Raw genomic sequence first — 17,556 nt, forward strand, 5'->3', positions numbered from 1 at the left:
AGAAAGGCATTGGTGGCCCGGGATAGGGTGTGCACTCCCAAAGCAGTAGTTGACTTGAACCTTACCAACATTCAACTCTGGAACAAGACAAATATAGCCGAGATTAGTGGGTAGTTATCCCCTATCAATGTTTATAGTTGAGGATAAATCCTGTCCATAAATTTAGAACACAAGGAGAGTAAAGTCTAAAACAAGATCATTCATTTGTTTATCCGTGAGAACACAAGGCTAGTATGATGGATATTATTGAAGTGGATGCAGAAGCACACTTACTTTTCTAGTGATAGTCGTGGACAGTCCACATGAAACATATTCAACAAATTCACTCACTAGTGAAGACGTGCATATCTAAACAATTAAAAGCATCAGGCAGATAGTGTAAAAAAATTATAATAACTTTAATAAAGTATTAATTACCCTTAGGAAGTCATCCAAAATTTGGGATCATCAACTATTATAGCTCCATCACTGTATTGAAATCCCAATCCACTTCGACTCTTTAGCATAGCTATACTTGCATAACATTTCTTCCAATATCTTATTTTAGATAAGACATGTGGTTCACCTTTCAATCCGCTGTTAGGATGATGTTCACATAAATAACATTCTAATTCCTTTAGGTATCTTGGCTTGAAGGTTCCATTATCACCTCTCCAACCATTAACACATAACTCTTTTAATCCATCTATAAGAGTTCGTTCTTCTGCTGCAGTCCATGTCCTTCTAGTTGAAGGAGTTGAGTTTCTTGATCTTTTTGATGTGTGGGAAGATGTTTGACTGCTCATTTTGCCTTTATATTCTTGTGGAATAGATTATAAAAATAAATAGGAAGAAAATAATAATGATAATAACAATAATGCACACATTAAATAGTTGAACAAATCTATAACCTTGTCATGAACTTAAGAACTGATTCTAGAAACACTTGATATAAAAAAACAAAATGTAGGAGAAATTGATATATTCAGGAAGTGGTTGGCTCTCCAGATTAGTAGCTTAAAAGATATTGCATTCAACAGGTGGTCGTGCAAACATTCACAAGTGGAATTATGTCGAGAAATTGACTAGCTTCATGTGGATACATTGTCTACAATACATAGGTAAGTTCCTTTCTCTATATCCTTTTATGTAGACGTTATCAATTTGTTCCTTTCTCTAATGACCATCTTCATGGTTGCTGGAAATCAAAGATAGGAAGAGTAATACTAATTCCTTTCTCTCTATCTGCATACTTATCATTTAGTTTTCTTTTCCTCTATCAACTTTCAGAAATTATAATCTGCACTAGTGTTGCAGGGTTCTTTTAGTTTTAGGAGATTGAAGTTGTAAAATAAAGTCAAATTTTACTAGTAGAGGAAGTGATGAAGAGTAATAATTATAACATATTAAGAAAACCACAAATTTCATAATAACATATGCCAAAAGTTACAAAAGGATTCAAGACTCCCAATTAACTAGTATAAGATCACTAGATCACTGAAACAGAAGAGAGATTCTAAATTTTGATAAAAGGCTGACCTTAAAAGCCCAAGCTAGCTAAATTCATCGCAAAAAAAACTTAACGTGTCATCACTGATTAGATCTTGCATTCCACATTGATTGAGCCAACTCATCCCTCCAAGTGGTCCACTCTTCAGACGATTCAACAACATCAATATGTTCAAGTTGATTCTTAACTTGTTTTTCCATATCCATGTCTAAAGGATCCACATCCATCTCTCTATGGATATAGTTGTGAATCAAATAACAACCACTTATAATTCTGTTATGAACTTTAACAGAGTACCACGAAGAGCTCCTAAGAATTCCCCAATGCCCTTTCAAAAGACCAAACGCCCTTTCGATAACATTACGAGCCCTAGCATGCTTCATAATAAAAAGTTCTTCTCGACATCGAGGTGGGGGGTTGTCACCTTGCCAATCCCGTAACCAATATCTATACCCTCGGTAAGGTGAAAGAAAACCTTTTCCATTTGTATATCCTCCATCACATAAATAATAATTACCTATAATATAAACATAAAATTTAGTTACTTTTCTATTCTTTTCATGTACAGTTACCTTCTCAAAAAAATAAATATATAATTCTTTTGGTGTTCTTATATGCATATATACATGGCATACCCTCAGGAATTTTTAAACCATTGCGCCGCACTACAGCGTCTCGTAGTACACGACCATCAGCAGCTGATCCTTCCCAACCAGGTAACACATAAGTAAAATTGAGATTTCTATCACAAACTCCCAATACGTTAGTAGCTATATCTCCCTTCCTTGTCCTGTATCTTGGTTTGTACTCAGATGGAACTCTAATGTGAATGTAAGTACCATCTAGTGCACCTAAACAACCCTATAAAAAATATAGATTTATCTCGCACTAAAACGAATTCTTAGTAAAATTACATTATTTAGTCATATACAAATGCTAAAATTAATCTCACCTACCTTAAACCAGTTCCATCGATCTTCAATCTCATCCTCAAGGATCGGTTTAGGATTGACAAGGAACAATGGAGTTAGTTTGAGTATAGCTTTCAAGCATTCATTAAAAGCTTGACTTACACTCCATCCAGATCTAATATAATCGACCTTGATAGATCTATTCTTCTCGTGATGAGCCAAGATGTTTAAGAACATTGCTAGCTTTTCACTACTTGACATATATTTACCATCAGTCAAACCTCCGACATCCTTAATTAGTTAATAGAACTAAATTATGAAAGACATTTCTATCCATTCTTAACTTGTCGATACATACAATGTCACTATCATTTATGATACAATTTAAGTGAGAAATAACTTTTGGTATTCGGACACTTATACGGTACCTAATCTCGTGCACATTTTTGTATTGCCTTCTTAGTGAATGACCATGAATAGCCATAAAAAGGCAAATAAGGACTACAAGAAATTGTTGGCACATTATCTCCTCAAGAATAATAGAATTAGTACTCGAAAGATGTTGAAGATCCATAATAACACCTAAGTTTTTCATAAAAATTAGACAAAATCAATACACACAATATGAACAGAAATCTATAAATTTTTAAGCATAAATACTAATAGTGATGATGTTGTTCAGAAACTTTCAACCCACAAAATACTAATTAATTTGCATGCACATTTCAATTCACCTATTTACAACCAGTTGGGAACAAGAACGAAAGTAAAGAAGAAAAGAAAAAAGCTCAAACCTGTATAAACCCTACACGGCTAATAGTGACGATGTTGTTCAAAAATTAACCCTACACGCTACGCCTTCTCCATAGCCAAAGAAGAGAAAAGACCGCGAGAGAAAAAGGAAAGGCGCCAAAAAGTAGAATAGCGTGAATTCTTTATCAATTCTAAAGGAGGTATATAGAAATTTAGGGGCAATTCAGTCATTTCGTTTCAATGTCCAAGTATTAGTAAACCTGGGATTAGTAATCCCTAGATATCCTTGGTATTAGATAAGACCATATTATGATGTATTAAGTTATCCATGTATTAGGTATGTTTGAGTTGAATTGTGTAACCAAACATTGTATTAGGAGGATTAAATTTTAATCCAAGGACTATTTTAATTAATACATCCTACGAAACGGCTCCTTAGTTGTTGAACCACACAAATCACTAACTCAAATTTTAACAACTCAAAATCAAACCACAATAAGACTTCACATAAATCAACAACATTTCGAACTATGCCACACTAAAATAATAAAAAATTCATGAGTTGATCAATTTCTATCTCGTTTGAAGTTGGAGATTGTCAAGCCACACGATTGTTTAAATTGACTTTTTAAAATAGATTATAAATTAAAAGTCAAAATTCAAAATTGGAAACACCCAACTTTTGACCTTTTTTTTTAAAAAAAAACTTTTAAATGTGTTTGAGAATATTCTAACACTTTCAAAACATTAGCTTAAAAGCCAAAAACCACTAAAAATATATCAATGGAAACAACGCTAGCTTTCAAATAGAAATATCAGAAATTTAAATTAATTTTAAAGCGTTAAAATTTTTAAAAACAATTCGAAAAGTGACTCTCCAGTCCTAATTTCGTTATTACATCCAATTCCAGGGGTAATTTTACAACATGGATTTCCCGCCCTTTTTGGTCTCTCTTACACCGGCAAGGTAATAAAATATTAAACCTACACGTTCATACCCACGCGCGCACACATCCCAGTTATTCTCCTACAAAAATCCCTACTGCATTTTCATTGCCGCCCAATTTCTTTGAATCTCTTCCATTGATTCCGATTACTCCTTGCCGGAGAGGAGTAGGTAAGTTCGTTTGTTTCAATCACAGTTTCGCTTAAATTTTTTATGATTTTGCCCTATTTTCTGACTACTTGTTGGATTTCGGTTTCCGTACATTTTTTTTGGACTTATTTTTTGGAGAGATAGAACAACAATAGGTTTGTTTTTCGAGTTGATGAAGCTTTTTGCATTGTGCATTTTGTGAAAAATCTTTTCTTTTTGGAGGTTAGGGTTTGGACACACTGAGATGGTTGCTAACGCCGACACCGGAGTGAAGGATGTTGTTACTAAAGCGGATTCTCCTGTTTCCGTCCTTGCAGAGGAGGTATTGCTTTTGTATTTTAGTTGCTTTGTTATCTCATCGAGTATTGGAATGAAATGAAATGAACCAAAGTAGAGCGGAATGGTGGATATAGAAGGTTCATATAACTAGAGCCTCATTAGTAGTAATTGTTGCTTTCTCCTTTAGGTACTCTGTCTAGTACTTGCGTTCTTTTAGGCTTTTGAATTTTTGTACTCATTATTGTTGTGTCTTGTGTCTTCATTCTGTGCATTAGTCCCATTTGAGGAAAGAAGTAAGTACTGGAAAATGGAAAAAACTTGCCTTGTGTGTTACTGTTGATTGTTGCTAAAAGCCTATGATATTTCCTGTTCGGGGTGGTGGGTGGAGAAACTTTAAGCTAGTTTTGAAGGAATCTAGCATTTTTTTTTCTGCGTGGGTGGGGGGAATAGAGTTGTATGGCTGCGAGATGTACTAGAATGTGTATGGTGTGACATTGCACTTAATTGCCATTAGTATTGGTCTTGTGGTTTGTTAGCGTACTTCTTAAAAATCTAGGTAATTGGATGACATAAGAGTGACAACATATTGTTTCTTGAAATGTGTCTAAACTATGACAATTAAGTTATCTTGATTTGAGTTTATGTGTTTGAGTCACATGCCAGCTTCTTGGATTATTTACCAGTTATTTCCTGTTGACGTACTTGATTGGTAATATACCTTGTTGATTGGGTTTTAACTTGTTCAGCTTTTCCTTGAACACATTACTTGTACACGTTACAGTAAGAAGGTAAAAGTAAATACGATCTGTATGGGTTGGAATTAGTTTGAACGAAAATTAGAATGTTCTTTAATTTTGTTGGTTTTCAAGTTAGATGCCCTCCTCTAAGTTTCGAATTGATAATTTCTTTGTTCCTTGTCCGAATGCCAGTTGCTGGCTCAGAGAGATGTTTAGCAATATTTGCTTATGCATTACACTTGTGTATTCTCAACTTGAAGGATACATGCAAAGAGAAGCTTGCTGTCAAATTGGAGGATGAAGTATTTCTTGATGCAAAAAATGGGGATGTCTCTCTTTTATCTGAATTGATGAAGAAGGAAGAGGAGAACTTGATAAAAGCACGTGTAAAGGAGGAAGAAGTAAATGATCCCAAAGAGGCCCCGAACTTGAATGACCTTCAATTTAGTAAGTTGGACGAGCTTCTTACACAAACCCAGCTTTACTCAGAGTTCCTGCTGGAGAAGATGGATAACATCACAGTGGTATATCCTTGATTTTCTGAAGAATCTTGACTGCTGGGTGCGAAAAGCTGTCTCTATTTTGCTAATCCAGTTCATTTCTGCATTTTTCATTTGCAGGCTGGAGTGGAAGATGAAGAGAAAGGCAGTGAAGACAAGAAGAGGGGTCGTGGCAGAAAAAGAAAGGCAGAGACAAGTTATAATAATGTATTTCTTCTCTTGTCCTCCTTAGAAAATAGGTCTACATTGAGTTTTTCTTCATCTTGTGAATCATTATGCACAACACCTTGGTTAATTATTAGTGTATATTTACATGTTGTGTATGCGGCATTTGATTGGGTGAGTTCTACTAATACCGTCCAACAACCAGTTAAGTTTTCCTTTTTGTCTCGCATGAATTGTAAAATAGCACTTGGTATTGCTTTATGTAGCACTTGCCTGATTCTGGAGGTCATTAGTTTTTGATTTTTCAAGTCTCAAAGGTAATTTGAGAGCTTTATTGGAGCTAGTTTTTCCTTTTTGTTGGACGGGTCAGTCATTTAGTTTCTATGCATTTTGTCAGTTGTTGCCCTTCTTCCATTCTGTGAAATAGTTCAAATGTCTATGCAGAAAAAGGCCAAGAGAGCTGTTGCTGCCATGCTTTCAAGATCTAAAGAAGGTGGTTCTGTTGAGGATTCAACCCTCACGGAAGAGGAGAGAGCTGACAAGGAGCAGGCTGAACTTGTGCCCTTGCTGACTGGTGGAAAGTTGAAGTCTTATCAACTGAAAGGTGTCAAGTGGTTGATTTCATTATGGCAAAATGGGTTGAACGGGATTCTAGCAGATCAAATGGGACTTGGAAAGACCATTCAAACTATTTCTTTTCTTGCACATTTGAAGGGAAATGGGTTAGATGGACCTTATTTGGTCATTGCTCCCCTGTCAACTCTTTCTAATTGGATGAATGAGATAGAAAGGTACATTAATATCCTTTTGCGAAATTAGTAGAAGTGCTATCCGTGTTTAGTTGATGCAGGTGCTTATATTGTTATTAAATTGTCTCCGGTTGCTAGTCTGCAAGACAGAAACTAAAGGGATAAAATTTTAATTATTTTGCTTGATAGGTTTGTCCCATCCATTAATGCAATCATCTACCATGGAGACAAGAAACAAAGAGATGAGATAAGGAGGAAGCATATGCCAAGGACCATAGGTCCCAAATTTCCAATTGTAATTACCTCTTATGAGATTGCAATGTTTGATGCAAAGAAATTCTTGAGGCATTATACTTGGAAGTATCTCGTGGTTGATGAGGTACCTCTGGCTTACATAGTCTTAAACTTGTCACATTTATACTGTTTTATTCTACAAGTTTTGTGCTTTAATTTAGAAGGCAACTTGTTCTGCATTTCATGCTGATATTGTGTTTCTTGGTTCTTCCCAAGGGTCACAGGTTAAAAAACTCAAAGTGCAAACTGTTCAAGGAACTCAAGCTGTTGCCAATTGAAAACAAGCTTCTATTAACTGGAACACCTCTGCAGAACAACTTAGCTGAGTTGTGGTCATTGTTAAATTTCATCTTACCAGATATATTTTCATCCCTAGAAGAATTTGAGTCATGGTAAACAGCTGATTAGACATTCTACCATTTTTCTTGAAGTGCTTGTTTCAATAGCTAAATATTTGTTAATTCTAAATGATGCTTGTCTTATTATTTTCTTTAATGAGCCTACCTTGCTAGCATTTTTTTCTATCTTTATCCTGCATATAATATGGTTCTCTCTCGTACCGGTTATTTACTGCCCTGAATTGTAAAATTTTGGTTAGCATATTGACATAGTTTTCAGATGTAATGCAGTGCATATCAGATGAAACCAAATTGTAAATATGGCTGATCAAGTGCTTTAGTTTGTGATACCAGACAGTTCTATCTTAGAACACTGATGTATAACACACAGGGTAGACTAGTCACAAGTATCTGGTTAATTGTCCTGGTTCTTATTAGAGCTCATAGCAGATATATTGCGTTGCACTTCCCTTGTTTAGAGTAGTGTATCATTTCAAACATGTGACTCACTCTTCTTCTCAAATGGTCGTGTAAAGATTTTAGTGTAGGTCAAATGATATCATGAGAAGTCAAAGTGTTAAATGATGACCTTGTTTTTATTTGCTTATCAGGTTTGATCTATCTGGGAGGTGCGGCAATGAAGCCCAAAAGGAAGAAATGGAAGAGAAAAGGAGGACACAAGTATGATTGTTGTTCAGTATTCCATTTTTCCATTTTAAAGCAGATGATGTTTGTTTATGAGTGTCATAACTGCAGGTTGTTGCGAAACTCCATGCAATTTTACGCCCTTTTCTTCTTCGGAGATTGAAAGTAGATGTTGAGCAAATGCTTCCCCGAAAGAAAGAAATAATTTTATATGCTACCATGACTGAGCACCAGAAGAAGTTCCAGGACCATCTAATTAACCAGACGTTAGAGGGTTATTTGACCGAGAACGTGTCCATCGGTAATTATCTCACTTATATAAATATCTTAAATATTCTCGGTCCATCGGTAATAATCTCACTTGTATAAATATCTTAAATATCTACTTCTGAGAGAAAATGAGTGTCTTTTGTTTTTCCTCATTTGAGAGTTAACATTATAGTCCATATCCTCTATCCACAATTGCACTTTCTTAACTATTCTCTTTCTCTAAGTTGCTACTGAAGTATTGACGGATCCAAGGTTCCATTCTCCAACAAATAAGTTCTTAAAAGGGAAATTAGCTGAATGGAAAATTTAAGTATAATTTGTATAAAAATTTCAATGTTTTCTCAATTGGCAAGCCGATGTAGATTGTACTCAAATTTATATATGATTATACATACAGAACATCTATCCAGATTAGCTTTATTATGGCATCTGTAGTTAGCTTGGAATGCGTTATGGGTTTCTCTGGTGAAGCAAACAATTCCTTTTTATTGCCATTTTCTAAGTGCACGATACCCGTCATGACACTTCAGGGTTTGCAGTATTAAAGTTCATTTTCTGAATGTGCAGGGAATCATTTTAGAGGAAAGCTCACTAACTTGATGATTCAACTCCGCAAAAATTGCAATCATCCTGATCTCTTGGAGTCAGCATTTGATGGTTCTTGTAAGTGACTATGGTTTATTGAACTGATTGTATTGAGGTGTGTTGACAATGGCCTTACATTATTTTTATCTTGTTGGCAGATCATTATCCACCTATAGAACAAATAGTTGGGCAATGTGGCAAGTTCCGCTTACTGGAAAGGCTTTTGTCAGAATTGTTTGCTCGCAAGCACAAAGTATGTGCTTCATTGTGCTTTTTTGTGTGCCCACCTTGCTGAAACTTTACTATTAATTTTACTTGTTTTCCGTACAGGTTCTGATATTCTCTCAGTGGACTAAAGTACTGGACATAATGGATTACTATTTTAGTGAAAGGGGCTTTGATGTTTGTAAAATTGATGGCCGTGTGAAATTGGATGAAAGGAAAAGACAGGTGATTGGTACTTCAATTGTGATACAGATTGAGTATGTAGTTTATAAGCATTTGATGACATTTCAAATCATGATTGTCGCTCATTGATGATGCCAATTGTTAAATGAATCTTAGGCTGTGTAAATTTTCTTGCTCAAGAAAAATTTAAGCAAGTCATGATAACATGATCAACATAGGCTACATACATATTCTTGAACACCTCTGTCTATTATCTTCTGGTACTCCAGAACTCTACTTGTGTGTAGAATTTCATTGTGGCTAAGGAAGAAACCTGATGATACTGCACTGTTAATGGACAGATCTATCATCTAGATTTCTGCCAACATCTTTGTTATTGGATGTTGAATTGCCATTTTGTATTAATCAAGTATGCACAGTGTCAGTATCAGAGGGGTTCATTGTTACGTTGCTTATGTATTCCACTTAGACTCAAAGTTGCTTCTTTCTTCTTTATTGCATTTAGATCTCTCCCCCTGCCCCTCCTTGCAATTTACTTGCTCTCCCTTTTAATCCTTTGTCCTGAAGTGGCAAGGTTTAATGTTTATGACTTCACATGATAATACCTATTAAAAGAAGATTAAAAAAAGGTATTCTTCTTGATAACAAATAATAATATTTGAACAGATTGAGTAAATTGACCCAGCGGGAGCATGAAATAATTGGGTTAACTGGAAGCTTTTGATTAAGTTGATCTAATTATACTCTTCTTTTGTAATGAAGTAAAAGATCTGATTATACTCGCTTGTTGCTCTGAACAGATCGAGGAGTTCAATGATATTAACAGTGAGTGCAGGGTATTTCTGCTGAGCACCAGGGCTGGTGGTCTTGGCATTAATCTTACTGCTGCAGACACCTGCATTTTATATGACAGTGACTGGGTACCTTCTTGCACCCTTCTGTTTTTTTTTTATGTGGCTAAATGATGCTCTCACACTTGATCAATACTTCAATAAAGGTTGATGTAACAAGCAATTTAACAAGCATTGCAAAATCAATGTAATTTAGGATAAAGAATAACGTTATACCAATGATGGTCTAGAGAGTAAAGGTTTTAGGATTAATTATAAGTAAGAATTGTACGTGGTAAGTTTTGCTAGCATAAGAAAGAAATTGAGTTGAGATTAGATGATATTGTGATGACTAATGCAGACAATCCAGATTTTTGGCTAAACTTTTCAAGAGAATGACATGATGGGCTTAGATGTAACATATCACATTAAATAAGATTAGCTGAAAGAGAGGATGACTACATGAATATTATGTGATAGCTTACAGGGGGTCAGGCAATACTTAATGAGTGAAAGATAACTTCGATAGAATGGTTCAAGACTAGTAATGCTAAATGGAAGTGAATGTTGGGCCTTGAAGACCCAATACACCAACAAGATAGTCATAGAAAATATAAATACATATGTTAAGATCGATACGTAATTGTACAAGATTAGATGGGCATTCTACAGAAGGTGCAAGGGGCACAAATTGAGGGGAAAACGAGAGTAATTCACCTTAGATGGTTTGGTCACATTCTATGTTGACCTCCAAGTGCACTGGGTGACACCATATTTTTGAAGATGTCAAAGGGAACGAGATAGACGTAAAATCTCATGGAAGGAAGCCCTTGAAATTCATTTGAACTTGGTGAAATCAGAACACAATGGAAGTATCATTATAGGCAGTACCAATAAGTCAAGATTAATGTTTACTTGCTTAGTCATTTTTGGTACCTTCCATGAGGACTCGTGTTTGACAGGAATCTTTAGTTAGGTAGAGTGTTAAGTGAAGAGGAAAGTGGTGATATTTAGAAAATCCGTAATTGTTGAGTGTATGATCCCAAATAGAGTGGAACCGATATTGTAGATTTACATAGCCAAACCCTACTAGCTTGGGATTGAAGCGTAATTGTTATGATTTTGTGATATTAGTAAACTGAAAATACATGCATTACTTAGGACTGAAGGACAGCTTCCATAAAATGGTATGATTTTAGCATGAAGAAGCAATGATTTAGGTTTCAAGCATGTATAAGTGCTCAGCTTGTGTTTGCGGGTGGGGTGGTTAGGGAACTACTGGATTTATGACCCATTCCATCCTTTTATTGATATGATATACTGTGGTGATGTGCCAATTGAATAGATTCTATTTGAAACATAGTAATCACACACTTTTACTGCATGTTGCCTTGTCTCTTCATATAGCATCACTTTATTGATATCCCATGCTTGAATCCTCACTTCAGAAGCAATAATTCCACTTATTTATTTTCTATGTTCTTTTACTAACTATATTTGGTACTTCATACTATGGTCAGTTAGATAAATCAGTAACTTGCACTTCTGCTTTCAGAATCCACAAATGGATCTACAGGCTATGGACCGGTGTCATAGAATAGGTCAGACAAAACCTGTTCATGTTTACAGGCTTGCAACTGCTCTGTCTGTGGAGGTACTAAACAGCTTTTGTAAAGATACACTTTAGCTGCTCTTGAGTTCTACTCTTTTCTAAAGAGTTAAATGTGTGCTTCAGGGTCGAATGCTCAAAAGAGCTTTCAGTAAGTTGAAGCTTGAACATGTGGTGATTGGAAAAGGACAGTTTAAGCAAGAAAGAAGTACTACAGATACTGTGGAGGTTTGTGTTTCTAACCCCTGCAAGATACTTATTCCGTTGTATGGCTTTGTAGCAGCTATAGTTTTGAGATGCTTTTGTGTTTAAACTGATTGTAATTGAATTTGACATCCTTTAAATAGTATATCATGTTGAAACCTCTGCCAGTTTTTATAGCAGTGCTTACATTGGATGACTGATCTTTCATTCTTCAATTTGGCAGATAAAACGGTCAGGGCTTGATGTCCTGATTACTTATGCTGTATAGCCTTTCCGTAGAAAAATATTTGGTATCAATGTAACGGCTATTTCTGTTAGAGCTGTTGCTAGTGGTGTGATAATGAAATGTTGAATAAAGTAGTTGCTAATAATGTTTTGGTGTATCAGGAAGAGGACTTGTTAGCGCTGTTGAGAGACGATGATAATGAAGAGGACAGGTTGACGCAGACAGATATCAGTGATGAGGATCTACAGAGGGTTTTAGACCGAAGTGATTTGGTTGTTGGTCCCGCAAGTGAAGACGAATCAAAGGTAAATGTGGCTCCACTTAAAGGACCCGGTTGGGATGTTGTTGTTCCAACTGCAAGCGGAGGCATGCTTTCTACTCTCAATAGCTGATAAGGAAGGGAAGGGACTCATGGGCATGGTTCATGTGCAGAAATTAGATGTTTTTGGGAGCTAAGCAACGTTGATTATTTTGTTATCTACTTTTTGCAAACTTAAGCAACCTTGTTTGCCCATTGACGTATCACTGCAATGTCTTTTTGATAACATTAGCAGCATTTTGTAAATCTTTATGATATTTTCAGATTATTCATCTTAAATTAACCAGAGCAAAGTTCCATGTGTTTTTCCTAACTAAGTTTTCTTTGTTTTATTTTTCTTATTTTGGGTCACCATAGTTAAACCTCCTGCTTCCCTTCAACATTCGTTTTTCTATTTTTCATTCACCCCCTGTAGACTCGTACCTGCTTTGTTTATTTGATTTCAGTCTTTCACTATTATTATTTAGTTAAGTTTGATGAGTTTAAACAATAAAGTCAATTTTTTTGGAGAACACTATTTTAAAAAATAAAGGCAAAATGGTCTGGTGGACCCTTATACTTGACTCGGATTGTAAATTGGACCCTTCTACTCTCTAAAGTTTCAACCAGACACTTCAACTCAAACAAAATAGAAATTTTAAACCCTTATTTCAGTCGGTGTTCCTCACTTGATCTGACATGGATGACACATCATATCCACGTCAAAAAAAAAGCCACGTCATATCCATCTCATTAATTTAATTGTCACAATGCTATTTTTATATATTTATTTTATTAAACAATAATTACTTTAAAAAATGTTTTTCCCTTTGTTCTCAAGACCCTAACCCAAAAGAAGTTCATTAACATTTGACAGCCCCATTTGAGCTTACAATTTCATCAAAATTGATATTAGAATAAAGCAACTAAACTTGACACCAAAAAGCTTGAAATTGAAAGAAAAATTCAAACTTGAAAAAAGAAAGATCAAGAAATATGAAAAAATTCAAAGTTGTATCTATGATTTAAAAGAGAGATGAAAATTTTGTTTTTTATTTTTTTAGAAGTTTTGCTTCTAAAGAGATAAAAAGAAGCAAGTAGTAGCAGCAAAAATTCTTCTTCAATTTCGTTTTGAGCTTTCAATTTGGAGAAGATTTTTTTCTTTCGTTTCCAATTATTTTTGTTTTGGATTTTTGATGAACGTGTTGTTTCATTTGAAAAGTGAGGAAAATAAGATTTCAAGAAAAATAATCGATAATAGAGAGGATATGGATATAGCAGTTGAGAGATCTACTATTTTCCAAAAAGGTGGGTGGATGGGTTTGAAGAAGAAAGGGATTTTCTTTTTCTTTTTCTTTTTTTACCTTTTTTTTGAAGTAGGTAAATTTATTTTTTCTTTTTATTTAATTTTCTTAACTTTTTAATTCAATTCACGCTCATGTTTCGCGTGTGTAACACGCATTTTTCCAACTCAGCTAAATTAATGCCACCTAAGGCTGGTCAATGGTCAAAGGGACTTAAAATTTTCTGTTTGTTTGAGTTGAAGTGTCCAGTTGAAACTTTTGTGAAGTAGAAGGGTCCACTTTACAATTCGAGTTAAGTATAAGGGTCTACCAAACCCTTTTGCCAAAAATAAATTTCTTAAAAAGTTCAAGAAAATTACTTCCGCAAGGCAAGTAGTGAAAGCACGTTTCACAACTTACAATTCAATTTGATGTATCCCTTTTAACTCTCCAAAACACTTCTCCGGGGAAAGTAGAAAAAAATTGAAATTTCATATGGATTGATTGTCCTTTTCTCATTTCAACACACTTCGTTTTCATCTAATAGGACAGGGTGTAGCTCTCATTCCCACAACTCTATCTCCCATAGTGTCTAAACTAATACAAGAATGCTTTTACATCAACACATTTTACCACCATATCGAACATAAAAAATGTAAATATGAAAATCTTTTCATTTTTTCTGAATTTGCAACTCTACCTACCATAATGTCTAAACTATATAAGAATGCTTTTAGATCAATACATTTTACCATCATATCGAAAATAAAGAACGTAAATAAGAAATCTTCTCAACACATTTTACCACCATACCGAACATAAAAAACATAAATATGAAAATCTTCTCATTTTTCTGAATTAGCAACTCTACCTACCATAATGTCTAAACTATATAGAATGCTTTTAGATCAATACATTTTACCATCATACCGAAAATGAAAAAACGTAAATAAGAAATCTTCTCAACACATTTTACCACCATACCGAACATAAAAAACGTAAATATGAAAATCTTCTCATTTTTTCTGAATTTGCAACTCTACCTACCATAATGTCTAAACTATATAAGAATGCTTTTAGATCAATATATTTTACCATCATACCGAAAATAAAAAACGTAAATAAGAAATCTTCTCAACACATTTTACCACCATACCGAACATAAAAAACGTAAATATGAAAATCTTCTCATTTTTTCTGAATTTGCAACTCTACCTACCATAATGTCTAAACTATATAAGAATGCTTTTAGATCAATACATTTTACCATCATACCGAAAATAAAAAAAACATAAATAAGAAATCTTCTCATTTTTCTGAATTCGGAATTGCTTTTGAAGAAAAAGGGATTTTCCGTTACCGGGAATCGAACCCGGGTCTCCTGGGTGAAAGCCAGATATCCTAACCGCTGGACGATAACGGATTGTTGGTAACAAGCTGACAACGAAATATTATAAATCAAAGTTTATTTCATAGAGATGAAGTACAAATGGCTGATACAGAATGCAGAAAATGTATAACATAACAAACTTAGCGGACGGTTGGCCATAAAAAATTAAAAACAAACGAAAAAATATCCCCCATTTTTAAATTTTCAAAAATTAGAGTTGGAGTTGTATTTGATCATATCTTCTATAAAGAATATTTAGAATTTGAATGTATTTTTTCTAAATATAGTTATATCCTTTTTAAAACTAATAAAATCATTTAACTTAACTAATTTACCTCAAACATTCCATCATATTTATTTTAAAAGAGTAATATCTCAAATAGTTAGTCATATAATGCCATAAATCAGATCCCGTACAAGCTACTATATACTTATAAATATGTTTTCACTTTATTTAAAAAAATTGAAATTGGAATTGAAGATAAAGTTGTGTTTTTAGTTATAATTTTTCAAATAACTGAATGTATTTTTCTTTAAGAATATGAAATATGGTTTAAATGGAATCATATTTATAAAAATAAAAACATTAGGATAATTTTTTAAAATATATATATATATATATATATAGTGAAAGTGAAAAATAATATTTATGTCAAGTAGTAATTTTCAAGTGAAACGAAATTTTTATAAAGTGAAAAATTCTCACTGTCAAATGATCAAATATACAAACAAATTAGGGATTGAAAATAAATTAGAGATCGATTCAAAATTCGAATTGCAAAAAATGCATTTGAAGGAATTTTAGAGATAATTAAGAAACAAATACTGAGATACTCAAACAAAATAGAAATAATGAAACAAACCAATTTTCAACACAAACACATAATGTATTTATTATCACTTTAACTCTAATTACAATTTAGAATTTGAACAATAAGGTAATAGCAACACTAACTAACGAAAGAATACATAGTAAGATAATTAGAGGGAAATGATATACTATAATTGAGATAAGTAACCATCAAAACTTCGACATAATCATTATTCTTTCTAATCCTTTAACTTTTTGAGCAATAATTAATTGAATCTGACTCTTAATTAAAACTCTCTAATATTTTACTTAATCTAATAATATCAACCGAATCAATGAAGTTATGACGGATCACAACAAATAATTCATGTCAATCCCCATTATAAAATAAAATAATAGAGTATAATATATATACTAATGAAGATGATTTTAAATCCTTTAACGTGTCATATTGGAGAAGAAATAAACTTGTGTGGCGATTTTTAAGGCATCACACTTGTCCTTAAAAAGACAACAATAAGTGTGTTGATGACATTATTTCATCTCAATCTTCTTGTTTATTTATTACATGAATGAACACTCCTCACCTATTACCTATAAAATCGAATGATCAAAGACTACAAAGTTTTAAGAATGATTAACGCAATTAGATTAGCAAACAGAGCACAACTACCACCCTCTGATGTTTTGTCATACCATATTGCTCGAAATAATTTAGACATCAGATTCCGACAAGTTGTAACCTCTGCTGGACAACCAGACAACAACATGAATCAAACTAATAAGAAACCTGAACAAGACAAAGCTACGTAAGTTTCCTTTTTCTATTTTTCCACCTGTACGTTAGTTAATTGTCATTAGATTCAGCGGCACTCCACTCACCTCGTCTAGGTGGTGTAGGTGGTGATGGTGCACTTGCACCCATTAACTTTAAAAAGAAAATAAAAAATTATGTATAATTAACAGTAACTCATGAAAGAGTATCATCAACTTATTGTTACAAGCTAGAGGATCTTACCAGCAAGACTTGGGTATACCTGGGTTCGAATTCAGTTAGAGTGTTTATTTTTATTTTTACCTTTTATCTTAAAGCTTATAATTGAGCTAAGGTAATATTGGTGCATCCAAAATCTTTAAATTTTGGGTTTGTCTCTGATTAGATTCAATATTAGTATAGGTTTAAGGGACATTTACAAAGAATTTTAATCGTCACTAAAAATAAATATCTATTTAGCGATAATTAAGCTATTCAACTAATTTGGTTCTAATTCTAAAATAATTTTGTTGAGTAGTGATAATAATAATATGTATGTATTTTATAATTGGATTGAAGGGATACGATGTCAAGTAGCTATGGAGAAGCATATGCAACAAGATCAGATGAAGAAGGTTTTGGAGGGATTTATGGTGGAAACAAAGAGGATGAAGAAAATATTAAACATGGCAAAGCCCCTGGTATTATTTTATTAAATACATAGTTTACTCTCTTTTAAAGTGTTCATATATAATTTGCTGATTTTAATTTTATTGATTTTCATATAGAGTATGAAACTAAACAAGGAAGTGAAGTCAAAGAGAAGGAGAAGGCTCGTAATCAGCCTTGAATATTTTTTTTGCCACAACTCTATCATCTTAAATATATATGTACTACTTTTTCCTAGCTAGTATATATGTACTAAGGTTTAG

At 33.7% G+C, this 17,556-nt stretch overlaps 3 protein-coding genes and 1 non-coding gene across 5 annotated transcripts; 2 read left to right on the plus strand and 2 right to left on the minus strand.

The window, feature by feature from the left end:
- Positions 1-1,569: 1,569 nt before the first annotated feature.
- On the minus strand, positions 1,570-2,661 carry LOC107060572 (uncharacterized). The gene is made up of 3 exons (XM_015308587.1): positions 2,446-2,661; positions 2,125-2,350; positions 1,570-2,006 (listed from the first exon to the last, which is right to left on the minus strand). Exons 1-3 carry the CDS (start codon positions 2,659-2,661, stop codon positions 1,570-1,572), a joined length of 879 nt encoding a protein of 292 aa, XP_015164073.1.
- A 1,449-nt stretch (positions 2,662-4,110) lies between these two features.
- On the plus strand, positions 4,111-12,715 carry LOC102587045 (ATP-dependent DNA helicase DDM1-like). Of its 2 annotated transcripts, none has more exons than XM_006346885.2 (16): positions 4,111-4,270; positions 4,477-4,571; positions 5,526-5,789; positions 5,886-5,972; positions 6,375-6,721; positions 6,869-7,058; positions 7,190-7,365; positions 7,923-7,992; positions 8,068-8,257; positions 8,794-8,889; positions 8,970-9,064; positions 9,142-9,261; positions 10,020-10,139; positions 11,605-11,703; positions 11,785-11,886; positions 12,250-12,715. In XM_006346885.2, exons 2-16 carry the CDS (start codon positions 4,494-4,496, stop codon positions 12,478-12,480), a joined length of 2,265 nt encoding a protein of 754 aa, XP_006346947.1. In that variant the 5' UTR covers positions 4,111-4,270; positions 4,477-4,493; the 3' UTR covers positions 12,481-12,715. The 2 variants fall into 2 exon arrangements, with proteins under 2 accessions (XP_006346947.1, XP_006346948.1); XM_006346886.2 differs by having other exon boundaries at positions 4,136-4,270; positions 4,472-4,571.
- A 2,305-nt stretch (positions 12,716-15,020) lies between these two features.
- Positions 15,021-15,092, minus strand: TRNAE-UUC (transfer RNA glutamic acid (anticodon UUC)). The gene has a single exon. It is a non-coding gene; the product is annotated as a tRNA-Glu (tRNA).
- A 1,358-nt stretch (positions 15,093-16,450) lies between these two features.
- LOC102604509 (uncharacterized) lies at positions 16,451-17,556 on the plus strand. The gene is made up of 3 exons (XM_006346932.2): positions 16,451-16,679; positions 17,204-17,325; positions 17,413-17,556. The coding sequence occupies exons 1-3, from the start codon at positions 16,477-16,479 to the stop codon at positions 17,472-17,474; spliced, it is 387 nt and encodes a 128-aa protein (XP_006346994.2). The 5' UTR covers positions 16,451-16,476; the 3' UTR covers positions 17,475-17,556.

Source organism: Solanum tuberosum, unplaced genomic scaffold (genome assembly GCF_000226075.1).
Source record: "Solanum tuberosum cultivar DM 1-3 516 R44 unplaced genomic scaffold, SolTub_3.0 scf00085, whole genome shotgun sequence".
Classification (NCBI taxonomy): Eukaryota; Viridiplantae; Streptophyta; class Magnoliopsida; order Solanales; family Solanaceae; genus Solanum; species Solanum tuberosum.

Bases quoted from the DNA above. Each gene is read 5' to 3' on its own strand.
- LOC107060572 (XM_015308587.1), bottom strand. From the start codon at position 2,661: ATGTCAAGTAGTGAAAAGCTAGCAATGTTCTTAAACATCTTGGCTCAT. The intron at 2,351-2,445 runs GTAGGTGAGATT...TATTTTTTATAG, and splicing joins ATCGATGGAACTGGTTTAAG to GGTTGTTTAGGTGCACTAGA. The intron at 2,007-2,124 runs GTATGCCATGTA...TTTATATTATAG, and splicing joins TGGTTTAAAAATTCCTGAGG to GTAATTATTATTTATGTGAT.
- LOC102604509 (XM_006346932.2), top strand. From the start codon at position 16,477: ATGATCAAAGACTACAAAGTTTTAAGAATGATTAACGCAATTAGATTA. The intron at 16,680-17,203 runs GTAAGTTTCCTT...ATTGGATTGAAG, and splicing joins CCTGAACAAGACAAAGCTAC to GGATACGATGTCAAGTAGCT. The intron at 17,326-17,412 runs GTATTATTTTAT...ATTTTCATATAG, and splicing joins TAAACATGGCAAAGCCCCTG to AGTATGAAACTAAACAAGGA.
- LOC102587045 (XM_006346885.2), top strand. From the start codon at position 4,494: ATGGTTGCTAACGCCGACACCGGAGTGAAGGATGTTGTTACTAAAGCG. The intron at 4,572-5,525 runs GTATTGCTTTTG...CTCAACTTGAAG, and splicing joins TTTCCGTCCTTGCAGAGGAG to GATACATGCAAAGAGAAGCT. The intron at 9,065-9,141 runs GTATGTGCTTCA...TTTTCCGTACAG, and splicing joins TGTTTGCTCGCAAGCACAAA to GTTCTGATATTCTCTCAGTG.